Source organism: Diabrotica undecimpunctata, chromosome 1 (assembly GCF_040954645.1).
Source record: "Diabrotica undecimpunctata isolate CICGRU chromosome 1, icDiaUnde3, whole genome shotgun sequence".
Lineage (NCBI taxonomy): Eukaryota > Metazoa > Arthropoda > Insecta > Coleoptera > Chrysomelidae > Diabrotica > Diabrotica undecimpunctata.
In genome coordinates, this window is record NC_092803.1 from 181,925,900 (window position 1) to 181,946,082 (window position 20,183).

At 30.9% G+C, this 20,183-nt stretch overlaps 1 protein-coding gene across 3 annotated transcripts in view; it reads left to right on the top strand.

Moving 5' to 3' along the window:
* Top1 (DNA topoisomerase 1) overlaps window positions 1-20,183 on the top strand; it is a 34,484-nt gene that overhangs the window by 9,843 nt on the left and 4,458 nt on the right. The window contains exons 3-9 of one of the 3 annotated variants that reach the window (XM_072520708.1): window positions 463-803; window positions 9,461-9,789; window positions 12,228-12,465; window positions 12,609-12,843; window positions 13,390-13,691; window positions 13,782-13,996; window positions 14,092-14,245. In XM_072520708.1, coding sequence (XP_072376809.1) covers window positions 463-803; window positions 9,461-9,789; window positions 12,228-12,465; window positions 12,609-12,843; window positions 13,390-13,691; window positions 13,782-13,996; window positions 14,092-14,245 — 1,814 coding nt within the window. Of the gene's footprint in view, window positions 1-462; window positions 804-9,460; window positions 9,790-11,615; window positions 11,944-12,227; window positions 12,466-12,608; window positions 12,844-13,389; window positions 13,692-13,781; window positions 13,997-14,091; window positions 14,246-20,183 lie in introns of those variants that run through there. The other 2 variants (XM_072520709.1, XM_072520710.1) reach the window with 2 other exon arrangements.

Consider the following 20,183-nt stretch of genomic DNA (forward strand, 5'->3'; position numbering starts at 1 on the left):
AACCTACTGTTGATTGAATTGTTGATTTATAACAATATTTTATGAATATTTCTTAAATAATTATTCAATCAGGCATAAAAACAGTTTTAAAAGTTTCGCAAAATTATCAACTTCCTGAACATTAAAGTATTTTAAGTATTTACTGAGGAGAAACTAGTTTATTGTCTGATAAGAAACGGTAATAAAGATATTCAGTTATTCAATTCGTAATCATTTTAATTTGGACGAAATTCTTTATCATAGGTAAAACATTTTTTATAAATATATTTTAAGCTTACAGATGTTATTAACGAACCTTCAAATAATTTTTTCCTCTTAGGTGAACGGTTAGTCACTTCTTTTATTTTTTACCTTCCTATTGGTGGACGAGAAATTTAGAGATTAGTTACATTCATAAAACAGTAATCCGTGCTTGTAATAACTGTTTTCATATTATTTTCATTTAAAATGGGATTCTTTTAGAAGAAGATACTAAGGTAAAAGTAGAGTCTGAGGAAATCGTGAAACCGAAAGAATCTCCTGTGAAAGAGGAAGCAAACTTTAGCACAGACGACGACGAGGATAAGTTAGTAATAAAAGATGATCCTGCGAGCCAAGATGAAGCAGATGAAGGCGTCCAGGCCGATCACTCACAAGCAAGTAGTGTTGATTTTAGCTTAAAGCACGAGGAATCAAACTTTTCCGGTTATTCTGCCGGGGAAGAGGAAGACAGTCAATCACAGAATGATGAAAGTCAATTGCAAGATGACGATGTGAAACCACAGATCAAACAGGAAGAAGACAGCGACGAAGATATTCCACTGGTGAGTAAATCCTATATTTTTACTGTTTTATCTTGTAAATAAGTGTTTAACTCTTGCTTACTACACTCAGATGCAAAAAAACGCAAGTATTTCAATTTTTAGCCCTATTTTGATGATTTTTTTAGCACACTGTGTATAAATTTATAAATTTTAATTTGGTATAGTCAGTCTTTTGATAAAATTTTATTTTACTTTGTACGGGGTTAATTAAAACGTGGTTTTATTATCCTATCTTTGAAACATCCTGTGGAATAATTCCGTTTGCGAATTTTCGTAAAACCTTACTTTTCGGTTGCAACCATGTCTCCTAAGCATTGTGTTGTTTGTTTCATGTCAAAATATGCCTTGGTTCATTTTTAGAGCCAATTGAACATGCCACCCACAATTTAGGAATTTTTTAATTATAATTTATTTTGAGTTATTTCGTAATACGACGAGGTGGCTTTTGTGACTGTTATCATTATGTCATATTGACACATACATTTTGTTTACCTATGATTGATCATGGTTCTTAGTGTCGAAGATTGTGCGAAAGCCGTTGCTCTGGTTGAAGATGGGCGAAATTATGAATATGTGGCCAGGGTACTACACACTCATCGCTCTACCATCCAAAGGGTAGTGGAACGTTTTATACGAACTGGAACAAACAAGCGTAAAGCGGGAAGTGGCAGGAAGCGCAAAACTACCGCTTTAGATGATCGTTTTATACAACGCTTTGCGGGATCGTCATTAACAACGTTGCAAACAAGAAATCAGCTTTAAGAGGTTCGAGGCAATAATGTAAGTGTATTTACAGTTGGTCGAAGATTACATGAATTTGGTTTGCAAAGTTGCAGACCAGCAACTAGGCTCAAATTACTTCCGCGGCACAGAGTGGCTAGACTATAATTTTCCAGGGAACATTTACATTGGAATTTAGGACAATGGAGTAATGTTCTTTTTATGGACGAATCGAGATACTGTCTTCACTTATCAGATGGGAGAGAATTATTATAGCGTCGAACTGGAGAGAGATTTGCAGAGTGCGCTATCAGTCCCCGCCTTAGCCATGGAGGGGGTTCGGTGATGGTATGGGACATGGGCAGGCATATCCCGAGAGGCGCAGGCGCATACTGAATTGGTATTTATTGAGGGTTCTTTGACTGCACACCGGTATATTGTGTAAATTTTAGTGAATCAAGTAGTAACCTTTTCTCAATATATCGGCGATGATTTTCTATTAATGCAAGATAATGTCGACCTCACTCTGCAATGTGTGTCACGCAATATTTAGAGGATGTTGGTATTAATAAAATAAACTGCCCAGCGTGTTCGCCAGATCTGAACCCAATAGATCACGTTTGGGACATGCTTGGTAGAAATATTAGAGGTCGCGAAGTCGCACCAGCCTCAATTAACGAACTTCGCGTGGCTCTAAAAGAGGAATGGCAAAACATCCAGCAAGATGATATTCGCATCCTCATAGATAAGCCGACGTTTACCGGTAGTTATAGAGGCTAGGGGAGGCAATACAAAGTATTAAGTTATTTTTTAGTAGTTTTTCTTTGTTATTTGCGTACTTAGGTTAAGTTACATTTACGTTGTTTTTTTTATGTTCTGTTATTGTTATCATTGTTCATTAAAACCCAGATCATGTCGTTGCTTTTAATCATTATTTAAATACAGTGCTTCTGGGATGTCGATATGACATTCCTTCGATATCAGTCACCAAAAAGACCATCATCGTATTACAAATTAATACAAAAGATAATGATAATAATAGGAAAAGTCGAAAAGTCATTTTGCTTCTAAAAATGAACCAATCCATATTTTCACATGATACAAAAAACATAAAATTTAGAAGACATGGTTGCAACCGAAAAACAAGGTTTTACGAAAATCCGCTAACGGAATTATTCCACAGGATGTTTCAAAGTTAGGATAAAAAACCACCTTTCGGTTAACCCGTTATAATAAGTCAAATACAATATTTTCTCACTATACTAAACTCACGATACTAAATTAAAATTTATAAATTTTTATGTGCTAAAATAATCATCAAAATAGGGCTAAAAATAAAAAAAACTGAAATACTTCGACCACAATTTTCCCTGTTGCATTTTTTTTGCATCTGAGTGAAATATAGTCTACAAGCCCATGGGACATTTTTAAGGGGTCATTTGACCCAGCATGAATCACATATAAATCAATACTACAAAATGTAATAACATCTTTAGAAACTATGCCGCCAATTTTTATCGGTACAGGTGGCTACATAGGAAGATAAATCACTCAAGGGAGGGTATCTTGGCCAAACATTTTTGTACCGCATTTATAACTTAGGTAGGTAATAGTGATGTAACGAATATTCGCATATTTTTGCATATTCGCAATATTGCAACATTGCAATATAAATATGTATAAGAAAAAAAAATATTTTGAAGATTAGGTTAATAAAATAAAAATCCATTCACTTCTCAGTTTTTTTATTAAGAAAACTCACTTTATTTTGCAAGCTTAGAAAACTATAAAATTAGAAAACAAAAAATAAATGATGCAGTTTGTTTACAACAAACAAAAAAAAAATATTCTCTGAAACTTTTATTATCCAAAAGTTTTTAATTTTAGATAATCATCTTGAAAAAGTCTAAGAATTATTAAACTACAAACTAAAAATAGTCTATGTGTTTTTATTTAAAGAGTTTAAACAAACAAACATAAACAGTTCGACTTCAGTTAGATAAGTTCAGATAAATTTATTAATTCAGCAATTTTCGGAACAAGATACATATTATAATGTACACTACACTGTAATGTAATACAGTACATGATTTGTATAATTTTATTGTTCTGAAAATTGCTGAATTACTAAATTTATCTGAACTTATCTAACTACACACCTCACGTAAATGAGACTGCCGGCAGTGCCGGAGACAATTAAAATTGCCAAATTAAAAAAAACTGAATATTCGCATTCGTATTCGCGAATGTCGTTGGCATATATTCGCATTCGCGTTCGCGAATATTCAAAAACTGACATTTGTTACATCACTAGTAGGTAATACAAAAATAATGATCTGCGACCTAATGTTGTACAAAAATATTGGTACATACCAGTAGCAGGGACAATCTTAGATTTTCGGAAAATTTTGACCCCATTTTCATACACATAGTTTCGGATCATTATTTAAATTACTTTTTTTGCAGGGTCATACATATCGGCTGGTACTGAAGTGAGAAATCTAGGGCACAAGCCTTGATTTTAACCCCTATTCGTTGAGGTCATTGAAAAATGTACGACATCAATTCCAAATGATTACTTGATGCGTAAAAGAATTTTTGGCAACTATGCCGTCTAAAAGTTATGGTTCTTGCAAATGTTTATAAACAGTTGTCTGTATTTGGGAATAGAATTGTTGTTTTTTTCGATAAGATAGTTATTTTACTTTTTTGACAAAATATAACTAAAAACTATCAAACTAATTCATAACAGGTTATAATAAATGGTACAAATAACAAATTTAAAAAAAAAAAGCAAAAATTTGAAAATTGAACATATTTTTAAAGTTACCTGTGGTGGTCTTAGAGGACGCAATCTTATTATTTTGAGGTGTTAGGAAAGTAAGTATAAGCTTAAGTTTAAGTTTGTGGGGTCGCCACAAAAAAGGGGGGAATGGTTTTCGCGCCGTATGTCGTAAACTAGCTACCCTACAGAAAATTATATTCAATATTATTTTTAGCAAATTAAATTTCTCCAACTTACAACCCATTAGACTTAGTTTTCTATTATATTCTTTAATTTTTTTATTTATATCATTTTAAATCAATTTATCATTTTCTTAACATTATTCCTACGTTATTATTAATTTAGTATCGACCCTTTCCTCCACCACAAAATGTACCCTACCTCGTACCCTTGCGTTGCACGAAAAAGCATCAGTGGACAGAGATACAGTTTATTATTAATATTAATTATCTTAAGAGACATTTCTTGGTAATGAAGAGAACAAAACAAATTTAATAGACCTTCTCAAAACTATTCTTCAATTTATACACTTGGCGACCTGAAAAATAATAATTTTCATATGAGTTTTCCAGCCCCGAAAGTGCGTATTTTTGCTTTTTTGAGATTTTAAATTGTATATAACTTGAAAACTAGTAACTTCAGAGAAAAATGACAAGAGACTTTTTTTGTGTTAATTGTAAAATGACCCAAGAAACCTAAAAAATGTTTCTCGGTGCAAAAACCGATTATTTTTGGAATTTATTTAAAACAATTGTTTAAACCATTTCTTCCCAAAAATTTTGCATGACACCCTTTGTTTGTTTAAAGAGATGTTTGAATAGGAATCCGTAAAGAAACCGAATCAGAAACATTTTTCCTATGGGGCGGCCGCACAACCTGGACTATAATACCATTTAGAACCATTTTTTTTGTACGGCATTTTGTTTTTATTGATAAATGATGTCAAAATATATCAATGCCGTACATACATTTTTGATCTTGATATCCTACTTATCAAAGGGGAAATTAATTTTCCTCTCATAAGCACATCAACCGTGAAAAATGTACGGCATGTCCAAAAATTTTATTATATTATGCAAATAAATTTTAATCAGTGAGTTTCATATTGGCTCAAATAACCTCATTGGTACTACTTAAAAATAAAGGGGTGCGCCCTAGATTTCTCACCCCTTACCAGCCGATATGTACGGCACAAACTATGTGTATGAATGTCGTACTGTATCAAATTGTCGAAAATGGGGTCAAAATTGTCCGAAAATCAAAGATTGTCCCGGCTACTGGTACCAATATTTTTGTACGGCATTAGGCCGCAAGTAATTATTTTTATATTAGAAATGTTTCAAAACCTCGTGAACCTCGTAAATACGCATGACCGAAAAATAAATGGACCCTAAAAACATGCACCATTTTAATTTCATAGGAAATTAGCCGTCAGGGTAGGATTTGCACGCGCTAATGATATCGAGTATTTCCAATAAACATGACATATTATGTTTCTCTAATCTTAAACATTCCAGTTAGTCACAGCATTTTTATTTTATCTCACATTGAAAGATGTAATAAAAATTTACGACTTTCCCGTTTTCACTGCCGATAAGAATTGCTGTGTAAAAATGTAAAATATTTACATTGCATTAATTTGGCTTATAAATAAACCTTTTAAGAACTGAAAAAAATCTAGACAAATAAATAAATAACAAATCAATGTATGATAGAAAAATAATAGGATTTTTGTTTTAAATTCAGCAAAATATGTTAATACGAGACGAAAAAATCGAATTCCTTGGGTAAAACATTACCATGAGATTTTTTGCATAATTACTTTCATAAAATACCGCAGAATAATGTTTAAGAGGTCGCCCATACAAAAAGTGGTCCTTATTTATTAAACAGTTTTGTATAAATCCATTTTTAGGTTGTGATAAGGGCCTCAAATAACTAAAAACAATGTTTTAAAATCAAATAAGCCCAAATTAAAGTATCAAAAACTGATAGAACAAGGTTTGGTGAATTCAAAAATAATTGTGTTTTTGAGCCTTAAAAATCATCATTTTTCGTGTTTTTTCAGTTTTAAATTGTTTACGTTGAAAACGATCAACTTTAGAAAAAATAAAATAAACCTCTTTTATTCAGAATGATCCAAAAAACCGAAAAAAAATTGTCCTGATTTATACAATTTGTTTAAAAACAATTATTATTGTTTAAATAAATTAGAACCACTTCTGCTGGTATTATGCTTTAAGACGAAATAAGTTAAATACAAAGTTATCAATTAATAAATAAAAATAATTATTAAAAAATAAAATAATAATTAAAAAATAAAAATATAAAAGCTATTTCACTAACGCAAAAACTAGTTCGTCTCTGTCTCGCTACGATAACGCACTGAAGAGAACTGCATGGTTTTAGCAATGCCTAATTGTTTTGTTCGTAGATCGACGTCACTAAATGGTTACGTCAGGTCCACGACATTATGAATTATCTTTACCTACCTAAGTTATAAATGACGTACAAAAATGTTTAACCAAAATGCCCCCTCCCCTGGAGTGGTAAGTTTACCTTAGCTGTGTAGTCTTGTTATTACATGTTGTAGTATTGATTTATATGTGATTCATGCTAGGTCAAAAGACTCCTTAAAAATGCCCTGTGGGCTTGTAGTCTAATAATATAAATCACTATTATTAAGACTGAACTGAATGTAATAAAAATTCTCGCCAATTTTAATCGCCACCTCTTTTTCATGCTTGCCGGTTTTAGGTTACTACTGTAAGTCCTTTTCTCTTTCGTACATATTATTTCTAATTTTGTGTTTTAATGGTGAGCCCTAACACAGTTTTCATCTTGGTATTCACATACGAGTCTCTTAAGCTTACACAGCTCACACGTCTTTTTGGCGCTTGTCGATTACAAAAAAAAAAAAAATAACCAATTCAAATGGTTCAAACCAATTTCATTGCCAAGATAAAGGATATCAGCTACTTCATATCCTTTTATTAAAGACGTTTCGTGTGTTAATTTATACACATCATCAGTTCGTCTACAAATTAGTTAAATACGCAAACATCCATAGAGACAAAAAATTTGCACATGGTTTACCTTACAAAAGATATGCAACATAATAAGTTGAAAGTGAGAGAAACAGCTTAATTTATGAACAATACAGATTAAAAAATACAAAATGTTCAGTATTAAGGTGAAAAAACAGAACCGTCAGTTTTGTAAAAGGTATAAAATGTTCAAAGAGCAGTATTGTAAAAAATTTGATATAACAGAACAAAAACTATCCAAGATGGAAGACAAAGTTCCAAATTAGCACTGATATTATTCAATAATAGACATTAATATGATTTATATTTAAGTTAAGGTAACATTATTAAGTACGCTTGTTATAAGCAGTAAATGACAAAATAATATTACCGATGAGACACCATGCGAATACTTCAAAGGCTTATAAATGAAGAGATCCAAAATTCAACAGGAATTTGTTTGAAAGTGTGTTAATCCGAAAAACAAGAATAAGTACAGCTCGAACTAACAGAGAGGTAATTTCAAAAATGTTAGCAGATAAGAGTGTTACCAAAGTTAGTGTAAGTTGACATCAATGCAGTGAACAAGGTTTCATTAACACCTCTATCATTAATGTGGATCTCAACTTTGCATTAACGTGTGAGGACACAACTAGTGCTTGTATAGAGCACTACTGATTCAGATGAATAAATTATAGTGGTTAGTCTGTATCGTGATACTGTATCGTACTGTATAGTAATTCTCTAAAAAATATTGTACTCTTCACTTTGATTATAAATAAAATGACGGATCTTTGAAAATAAAAAATATAATTCGTCAGATCTATTTTCAGATCAAGTTTCTGTTCATTTGTTTAGATTCCCATTATTACCAATACCACATTAAAGCAGAATACATAACGAACCCTTGTTCAAAGTTTCAAATCTCTAAGTACAACGGTTGAAAATCTAACACAGTTTGCGCAGCACGTGGTCTCGTGTCCCGTGACCAACTGAACCCATAGTTATCATGATGTTGCCATGAGGCAGGTCCTTCGTTAATACTTTTGTTCATAAGATCTTATTTATACACACTATTAAAAAAAAAACGATTTTGTATCAAAAGTATTAAAAGTATTTAAGTAGGTATTAAAGTCGAAATAAGGGTATTTGATAAATTCTTCTAAATTATTTATTTTCGAAAAAATTCAAAGTTATTAGATGTTTTATATTTAATTTAAATACTATAATTATTATTCTTTTAATGCATTTATTACAGATATTAACAATTTAATTTTTACTTTTTACTTCGTAAAAAATATTTTTGTCCGCATAAACTTTTTAATATGTTAATATTATCAGTCTCTTCAGTTTTATTTTATAGCCGCAGAAAAAAAATATAAAGCAGAACATATGCTTAATGCCCTTGTCTATAACTTTCCTTAGTATGTGACAATGGGAGATTGGATTGCAAGATTTAAAATAGGCAAATTTTCCATTGAAGGTGAACACCGATCGGGAAGATATGATTTTATCAGACTGTCAAAGTGGATTAAAAATATTATCTAAGGCATTGAATATTTCATGTGAATGCGCCCCATATAGTTCACGTCAATTTGGCTATGACAAAAATTAATGCGAAATGGATCCCTAAAAACCAGAAGTATGCAAGGATAGAATTATCGCGTTCATCGTACAATAAAGTGTTCATTGAAAAATATGCAATCTTCTTAAGTCTTGCTATTACTATGGATAAAACTTTTACACTCAGAAACAAAGCAGCAGTCATTGGAATGGAGACACTTTGGTTCTCCAAGACTTAAGAAATTTCCTCGGCAAAAATCTGCTGGAAAAGTTCTTTCTTTGTTTTTATTAATTAGTAGTCATAATTAATTTTCTGAATAAGAGTAGAACAATAATTGAGATTTACTATTCGATGTGACTTACACAAACACCCGCCTTGTTCACCATGTCTGGCTCTATTCGAGTAGTCTAAAAGTCATTTAAGTGGAAATTTTTTTTCAACGAAGAGGTGATAAAAAATGTGGAGTTACTTGCTTAGTTATTGAATTCTGAACTTTGCTCTTGTCTAAATATTTGCCATAATAAGTAATCTTTCCAAATTGACTCCCCTCCTCTCTTTTTAGTCGGCTCGCGTGACGTCAAATAAGAGGAAAATAAAAGATGAAGAAGACGATGACGATGATTTACCTTTGTCTGCTAGAAAAAAACCGAAGAAGGAAATCAAGGAAGAAAAATCCAAAAAGAAGAAAAAAAGGAGTTACGATGATGAAGAAGATTATGAAGAGGACGAAGAGGAGGATTATAAACCGGCGAAAAAGAAGGCTACCAAGAAAAAAGACAAGAAGGTTAAGAAGGAAGCTGTAAAGAAAGAACAAGTAAAGAAAGAAAAGGCAGAAGTTGATAGTCCAAAGAAAAAGAAGAAGGTCGAAGAAGAGCAGGAAGTTTGGAAATGGTGAGTATTTTTGCTTATTTAACCCTACGCTAGTCACACTGTTATTTTGTTAATGATTGTATCCCAGAACATTTATGATACGTGATATTTTTATATCACTATATTTAATAACGTAATAGATCGTGGTTTAGTTTAAACAATTAATTGGAACTGTTCATATTGGAAAATATGAAATAAAACTTAATAAATAAGTGTAGTCAATTCTACTCACATGTGTTTATCCACTATAATTGTATAAATCATTGGAGCATTTAGTGCAAATAATGCTGATGTGATTAAGCATAAATATAATCATTAACTTTTTAACAGCAACATTACATCGTTCTCAGTTTGTTGATGTTTCCGCTTTAACAATATGTTCCTGAATACTCAGTATATTTTTTACACAATTATAGCTGCTTGAAGCCGGACCCTAATATGATCTTCAATAAACTGGAAAACCAATTGTTCTACAAATTTTCAACGTAAACGATGTTTAGTGGGGTGTACACACCTCTCATGTATTATTTGGCTGTTGGCCAGAGTCTTGTGTTTTTCTCGCTGTTATAGTATATCTGACTTACTTTGGTTATGAGAAAAAGGATCTCCCATGGAATAAACGCCAAAAACTAAAACAACTACCTTTTCCTTTCTTGGGTGTGTAGGATAAAAAAGTACCCTCTGAATGCCTCTTAACTGTTGATATTATAGCATATTCAGAAATGGAGTAAGGTTAATCACAGTTTCTGTTGAAGATATAAAAATCACACCACCCACCCTAATCGGTGGTGTCTAATACAACTCGTTCTTCTCTAGAATTGTTATCAGAAAATGGACATATCTCACTAAAAAAACGGAAATGAAGGGAAATATGAATATTTCAACCTGTTACTTTTTCCACCAAGTCGATGTGCTTCGAAATAGCTTTGTTGTCTCAATTATTATACAGAGAATTTTGTCATTAACTATACATTCACTAGTGCTTTTGCCACTTATTTTGTCCCCCATTGTGAAAATAAGGTAATCCGCTTGTAACTTTTACATCCTGATAAGATATGTTCACTTCTGTAGGAACACCATCTAGATTTTCGTTAGTTGTAACTTCACTCTGTTTATAAATTCATCATCGGTTTCGTAAAATTGCCCTTTATTTAAGACTTTATTTATAAAGTTTCAGACTAGCTTATTCTTGCTCATAACAAACAATGCTCATAAAGAAAAACACGATGATTAAAATAAAACAAAACAATATATTTACTACCTATAGTCCTATTGTATCGACTGGGTTCACAGTATTTCTCAGATCATAAGATTTATTGCTTCGACGGATGAGAAACCTTATACATTGAGACCATGTGAACACACTTGTAGTAGATGAAGACTACAAAAACGGTTGCTAGACCACATCAAAGCAAAAGTGGAGAGAAACTGGATCAAATAGCACAAAACAGAAGAGTGGAAAACTCATGGGGAGGTCATTGTCCAGGGTGGATGCAAACAGTCAAGAAGAAGATTTCTTTGATAGCCGCATTGAATCTCACAGATCAAATTTTAATAACTTCGACTATACAATCACTATAGTATAAACTAATCATGCCCAGTGCGGGGAGGGAAAATCTCCGAATTTTATCTTGCTGTAGACATAAATTTTAATAAAACTTGTAAGAGTTTGATCTGTGACATCAGGTGCATTGCTGGAAGTTTTTCTGCTCTTGTTAAAATATTCAGCATATTTCCCTAAATCTTCTGTAAATAAATTTGGCAACCGCGGCAACTGTGTATTAACCTGACGCGAAGCCATGATTTTGATAATTGACACATGACATCATTACCTCGTGTCCGTGTCCATTGCTGTTGAATGTGGAATGAGTTTGGTTATGTTATATTATTCTTGAAATGTTATTACAAATACTAAAAACTAAAATAGTAATAATTTTTCCTACCTTTTGTTATGCTTAGAAAGTTGTGTTTTGAATATAGAAACCAACAACTATTTAAATGTTGCATAAATTGTTTACATGTATCCGAATTTAAAAACAATGTTTTATATAAAATTAAATTGAAAACAACTCATCCAAAACTTATCAAAAATGATTCTTCAATTTCTGATATACTACACAGAAAGAATATTATTCAAATTGATGACTTGAAAAAAACTAAAGCTGTGATAAAAAGGTACTGTCCTTATATTTATTTGCACCTCTTCAGTTTTGTTATTTTGATATATAAACCACTCTCATTTTTTTGTAAATTGAATTTGTTTTTACTTTATAGGAATCTTTCAAATTACCTAATAATGAAATTTTCGTTATTATAAGTAAATGTAAGTTTTAATAAATAACTAATCATTGGACTGCAAACTTGCTCTGTATTCTTATTAATTCCATATATCTTGTATCTATTTAACATCAGAAAAATGCTATTTTTAACTTTAAATAAAAGGTATTATTAATTTTAAGGTGGGAGGAGGAGAAGAAAGATGATGGTGTCAAATGGACATTCTTGGAACACAAGGGGCCTGTATTTGCCCCAGATTATGAGAGACTACCAAAGAATGTCAAATTCTATTATGATGGAAAAGAAGTGGAATTATCAGAAGAAGCTGAAGAAGTTGCAGGATTCTATGCAAAGATGTTGGATCATGACTACACCACCAAAGAAATATTTAACAAAAACTTTTTTAAAGACTGGAGAAAGGTTTGTTTTAATTTTTTTGATAATTAGATTTAGTGTTTTTACTAGTACTCAAGCTTCTCTTTCAGTATTCACATCATCCATCTGTTTTCTACTGGCATATAATGTTCAGCTTAGTTAAATATATTTTTCTTTGAATTCAACAGGTAATGACAGATGATGAACGTGCCCTTATAACTGACCTGAAAAAGTGCAATTTTAAAAAGATGCATGCCTATTTCATGGATGTAGCAGAAAAAAATAGGAACAGATCCAAGGAAGAGAAAAAGGCATTGAAGGAAAAGAATGAGGCTATAGTCAAAGAATATGGTACTTGTGTTATTGATGGGCACAAGGAAAAGATTGGTAACTTTAGGCTGGAACCTCCTGGTCTTTTCAGAGGTAAGTTCAGTATAAATTACTGAATTTCTTTTTGCTTTTATGTATTTCTTCTATTGCTCATGTGGCATCAATATAGTGCTTTTATTTTTCAACCTTCAGAAACTACACTTTAAGGTGAAGAAAATATTTAAGGTTCAGATTTTTGTGAGATTACATTAAAAATTTGCTTACATGAAAGTTACAAATATTTTATAGATGTTTTAATGATTTACGTTTTTATCAAGGCCAGTCTATTTAAATCCATACAATATTAAAGTGAAGATATTATCATAAATATTAAACATTCTCATTTATAAATAAAACAGTAAAAACTGAAAAAAAATCTTTTGTCATATACTAAAATGTGTTGAATACTGTGTTGATGAATAAGATATTTTTCCAAATTTGTAGTTAGGTTGTATACTTCTGGTGCATTTTAATTCATTATATCAAGACAATATCTCTAATAACGCACTATATACTATGTATAGGCTGCACAGCAATGTTATATTTTTGTGATTAAAACAGTGTATTTGTTTCTTTTCATTAACATTTTGTAATTTATAGGTCGGGGTGAGCATCCCAAGATGGGCAAACTGAAGAGACGACTCAATGCTGAAGATATCATAATTAACTGTAGTAAGGACTCCAAAATACCAGAACCTCCTCCTGGACATAAGTGGAAGGAAGTCCGTCATGTAAATACTGTCACATGGTTGGTTTCTTGGACAGAAAATGTACAAAATCAAGTCAAATACATTATGTTGAATCCTAGTTCCAAACTGAAGGGAGAAAAGGATTGGCAAAAATATGAGACAGCACGGAGATTGCATAAATCTATAAATAAGATTCGAAATGAGTATCAACAGGTATGCATATATTTTTTTAATTCTTTGAGTGTGGAGGACCAACATAATCTGTTAAATAGTAAAGTATGTTCAATTTACTTTTTTCTTTAGGACTGGAAATCAAAGGAAATGAAAGTGAGACAGAGAGCTGTAGCTTTGTACTTCATTGATAAGCTAGCCCTCAGAGCTGGTAATGAAAAGGATGAAGATCAAGCTGATACAGTGGGTTGTTGTTCTTTGAGAGTAGAGCACATAGAGCTTCACGAGCAAAAAGATGATAAGGAATTTGTTGTAGTCTTTGATTTTCTTGGTAAAGATTCCATTAGGTAAGTGTAATATGTATACTTCTAAGTATCTCATTAATAATTAGCAATTAGTTATTAAATAAAAGTACATCCTGATATTATCATTGATTTTTTAGGTATTATAATGAAGTACCAGTGGAAAAACGGGTGTTTAAAAACTTGGGTAGGTTTATGGAAAACAAAAAACCTGGTGATGATCTCTTTGACAGACTTAATACACAAATCATGAACAAACATCTGAATGAACTTATGGAAGGTCTTACTGCTAAGGTAAGTGACAAAATATCACATATCAAATATCACAATATATATATATAAGAAAATATACTTTATTGATCATAGACTTCTCTAGTAGAAATAGGCCAGTAATAATGTAACGCTGTAACAGTAAGAGATAAAATACAATTTACAGTCTTTGATGTAAGAGAGATGAGGAAAATCATAGGAAAAGAGAGAGAGAGAGAGAGAGAAAATAATGCAACATAAAAATGTTGAAATTTTTTTTACCCCCTACATAAAAATAATTTTTAAATTAAAATAAGGCACTCTGAGAAGGAAGTGAAGGATGAATTATTTTTTAATGTCTTAACTTTCGTTTTGGGAAGTTCACTACTGTCAATTGATGTCAAATCAGTGCTATATCATGGCGACAACACTTTCCATTATTACTTGTATTCTTTATTGGTTTTTAATTTTAAAGCAATAACTTTTTTAAAAATAATTATTCTTTTATAAAAATACTTTTTCTAATAAAATAATATTTGACTTATTGAGTTTTTAGAGAATCCGTGAATATTTACTAATACCATATCAATCAGTTGTGTGAATATTGGTAAATATCATTAATTTGTTAGCTCTGATTTTAGTTATATATTTTCCAACAGTCCAGTAGTCAATTTCTCATGAATGTATGTCATACTTGCAGTTAAGAAATAAATCAAAATTATATGCTACAGTAACAAACTTATTATTTTTGAAGGCTTTTTCAGATAAGAAAGGAATTAGTATCTCCCAACCAGGATGATCAAACAGAATGTTTGACAATACAGGCCACATAAATTATATTGTAAGTGTGGTAGGTGATAAACCGGATACCAGTATATCTAAATCTAATATTGTTAATAAATTTTCTATTATTTTATACAACATAATATTCTGTACGCAATAAAGTTGAGGAACTGGAAGTATTTCTTAACAAAAATGATTGGCCAGATCCTACTCCATAATATCCAAATTTTACAGCCCTGAAAACATCCATAGAGGCACATTAATTTTAATTAATACAATGTTTCCGTATAAATTCAATTTTGTTGACTATAATAAATTTAATCACCTCTGCATTGAATCTGAATTTGAATTCTCTATTACTTTCAGTAAGAAGCTTAATACTTTTCTCATTGTTGTGTACAGACCTCTCAAGTCTATTATTCAGTTATTCTTTCAAAGATTGGAATCTTTGCTTTAAAAAATTCCACAAAATGCTTTTATTATTTTGACAGGTGACTTTAATATTGATTATCTGGATTCATCACACAGCCATGTTATTACCATTACAAATTTACTTAATAGTTTTAATATGAGAATGCCGGTTACCAATCCAACCAGAGATAACAGCATATTTGATTATATTTGTATATTTATATCCAGATCTGGCTGTGTGCAAAGTGATTCCCTATTTTTCATCAGATCATGATCCCATTCTATGTGAATTTTCCCTTAAGAATCCACCTTATACAGCCAGATGGGGTAGGATTTTCAGCAAAAGTAATTTTGAAAGTTTTATCAAATTATGTAATCAGGAAGATTGGAATAATATTTTTTGTTTTCCTGATTTGCTTCATCAATTTCATCACACTCTCATGAAGATTTTCAATTTCGCATTTCAAAAAAGAATTCTTAAATCGAAAAGTAAGAATACTTAGGTTACTAAAGGAATTAGAATTTCCTGCAAAAACTTTAGATTGCTAAATTACATTAAAAAACTTGCAATATGCAATGATGAATTTTTGATATACAGTAGACTCCCTCTATAACGAGAACTAAAATGACAGACTAATTACCTCGTTATAAGCCGATCTCGTTATATCAGACAATCATAATACTGTGCATACATATGAATCTGTAGTTTTCTAAACCATTAACTTCCTATAGTGAAGCCATTCGGAGCAATATAAGATGCTAATAAATATTGTTTGAATGGCGTTTTTGAAAAAAAGTTATTTACTTTTATTGTCAATGAAATATATTAAAACATAAAAGAGTTGTTTACTTTTATTATCAATGATATACGTTAGAACAAAAAAGCTGTACTTAAATTTTTTTCCAACTACATAATGTATAAATCGTATTTTCAAGGATAACATAAACTATTGCTTCTGCAATTTTAAGAACTCTGTTATTTTTAACTGCTTTAAATGGTCCAGTATCATTCTATTATATATTTTCTAAAGATGTGAAACAGTTGTATAGTCGACACGTAATTTCGTGAGAAAATTTATAGGAACCAGAGGAGTAAAATACTACTAAAATGGCAACACTGTTAGAGTTACCACTACTTTATTGAACAGTAGCGTAGATATCTAATTTTTAATTAAATAAAAGTTTTTATTTTTATTTAAGAAAAGGTTTCATTTTCTATAAAGTTTAAATAAAAAATATTGGTGTTGTTAACTTCTGTGATATATCTAGGAAGTGATAACACTAATCGACTCGGCTAAATAGAACTTATTGTAAAATAACAATACCTATAAAAAATTGTTAATAAAAGTAATTATCACATACAATTAAATAAATTTTTTATGTACAAGTATTTTAGTATACAAACGTTTTAATAACACAACTGCTCATAAGTTTTAAAACTTATGATCACATTTTATCCCTGATAACTTAGTTATTGTAATAAAAAAATAAAGAATTAATTTTTTAAATTATATACAGCGTATTCTATTAACAACTTTGGTTTGACACCGTGTGAGAGAAGACTTAGTATCTCAATAATTTAAAAATGGGTAATAGGTCTAAAACTTTTATGAACATCTTTTTTATATATCTAGCAGGTATTTTATAATAACTTAACCTGTACTTTGATTATTTTAAATTAAATTATGTTGTATGTTTTTGTTCTATCATGAAGTGTATTTGTACTCTATTTTCAATAAGCAAAACGAGAATTTGTACAATTACAATAAAAATAAAGGTTTCAACTAACACCTAGTTGGAAATAAGAAGTTAATAATCTACTCATAATCACTGTTATCACTAGTATCAGTTGTATCTTCTATATTTATAGTTCATTTGGTTAATGCTGGTAAATATTTAACATAGTCATTTTCCACTGCGATTACATGTTTGATTACACTTTTCCAGTTGGTTGCTGTGATCTTTGTGACTTCTCTTCTAATTAACTGGAGAGCAGTAGACAAAAATTTAGGAGCCACGTTTCTTCTTCTTCTATTACCTTTAAGTTGTCTCCATATTAACTCTATTGGGTTCAATTTACAATAGTAAGGAGGAAGTAATTGTAATACTGGGCATACCAAGCACGGTATGCCCATTACTGCAAGTACAGTTATCAACAACATATTCCTTCTGGTACTGTCTACTGTCAACAACTTCCAACAATTCCTTTTTACTATATGATGCTTCAAAGTACAAATCTTTCTCAAACAAATTCTTGAATTTGTAATTTGTTTCAAGTAATATTTGGAATTTTCTAATTAATCTTGAATAATATGATACGTTGTCCATGATAATCACACTATATTTAGGTAATCTCGGAAGAAGAGGTTCCTTTAATATTTTTTTGTAGGTATTAATAATACATCATCGATCCATCTATTTTCTCCACCGCAGTGTAAAATTATAATTCTCAGTCCTGTCATGTAGGTAAGATGTTTCTCCTATAGTCTTGTAGCAGATTGCTTTGGACACTCTGATAAATATGTTTCTACAATTGCTTCTGATTTAGACAATTTAGAACACAATTCTTCATAAACATGTTTCAGCATATGTTTGGATGGTATCATCAGAGAGGTATTGAAAATGTCGCTTACATTTTACTACACGGCTTTGTAAAGATATTCCAATTGATTAGAGGGTTCCGCTGGCTCTTCAGCTGCAGAAGTTAGTTTTATAAAAATTGACTTCTGTTTTTTTCTTCAAAAAAAACATTAAACGTTTACATCTATGGTTCCTGAGTTGAACTTTTTTTATACTTCATTTCCATCATATTGATAGCTGAAAGCATTATAATTGACGCTCGAACTTCTTGTGCGATATATATGTATATATATATATATATATATATATATATATATATATATATATATATATATATATATATATATATATATATATAGATTTTTCAAACCATGATTCACAAATTGAACCCTCCTATCCTCATGATAATCTAGATTCACGTCTTTATTTTTTTTACAGATATTAATAATAAATCGTCGATGCATCCATTTTCTACACCGCAGTGTAAAATTATAATTCTGTCCTTTATTGGGCGGTAATGAATTAGAACACTTTTTGTTATTATTCGTCCAACTTTTTTCACGGTGTCATGAATACCATACCAGGTTTCATCCAAATAAACAATATTTCGTTTAAAAATAAAGTTTAAAATAATATAAAATATTATACCTGCCTACCCAATTGTAAACCACTGGACGGTCGAAACGAAATTTATTGGGATAAACTACTTTATGGTTTCGGTTGCTCAGGCAAAAATTGTTATCTTACGCAAAGAATGCATCGATGATAACTTTATCTGAGCGACTGTACATATTTTACCAGGCTCATCTAAATGTAAATATCGATGAGAATATTAAAACTTTGTATTATTATACATCTTAGTCATTGATAATTTTGCAGTTAATAACTACTCCTGGTAGAGTACTTTTATTTTATTTTTTATTGTCTGCTTTTATTACAGATAAATATATTTTTACACAGTCTCACCGAAATACGAGGCGACTATATTTATTCATTGTAAAGAAGTTTATTGCGGGCTGCAGTTAAGTTTATTGAGGGGCTGTTTGAAAAGGTATTTATTTATAGCCACGACCCGACTAAAAACGTAAAAAACACTTACCAAAAAACACGTTTTTGGATCTTATTTATAATATATCTTTCGTTATAACCAAATTTGCCTCGCTACAGACGGTTATAGTTCAATAGAAATTTCACGGGACATCTAATGTATCTCGTTATAAGCGAAACCTCGTAATAACTGTGTTCGTTATAGAGGGAGTATACTGTATTTCTATAAATATAGGTCCATATATAGGAAGGTGACTAAATTAGCCAAATGTATATCTTTTAAATCCAGAATGGAAAATGGCATTAATAAACAAAAGGAATCTTGGCATATAGTTAATAATCTTAGAGCTAAAGTTCCCCAAACTACTAATATAGCTAGTGAACTGAATAAATATTACTGCTCGGTAGGTCCAGAACTCGCTGGAAAAATTAATTCTTCTTTTGATCCAATGCCCTTTTTAAATTGAGTAAACATTACAAATTCCTTATATTTTCTTCCCACTAACTCTGCTGAAATAAAAAATATTAAAAAGGCATTAAAAACCCTATGGCTGCAGGTTGGAATGATATCCGATCTAAAGTTTTATCGCTTCTTCCTGATAATGTTCTGAGAATTTTAGCGGAGTCAATTAACACATCTTTTTCAACGGGTCACTTTAGCGATTGTTTAAAATGTGCTAAGGTTATTCCTCTGTATAAAGGTGGTGACCACGATTTACCTGATATTTATCCTATCTTTTCGTTACTGTCACTTTCAAAGGTTGTAGAAATATTGGTAAAAATCCGAATGATGACTTTCTTACAAAAATACAATTTACTTTCTTCCTTCCAATTCGGTTTCCAGTCATTAAAAAGTAAATATGATGCCATCTTCGAATTCATAGAAAAACGATACTTGGATTTAAATAACGATTATGTTGCTGCCACAGTTTAATAAAATATCTTTATTAATTGTGGAGCACCTCAAGGCTCTGTCTTGGGTCCTATCTTTTTCTTAATATATTTTAACGACATAACTAACCTCAACATTAATGGCTGGCTTACTATATTTGCAGATGACACAATTTTATGGCAAAACAAGGACTCTAAGGTACTGAACAAGATTATTAATAAGTAGTGAGATGCTAAAAATCTTGAGAGTGGTACAAAGCTAATCACTTGA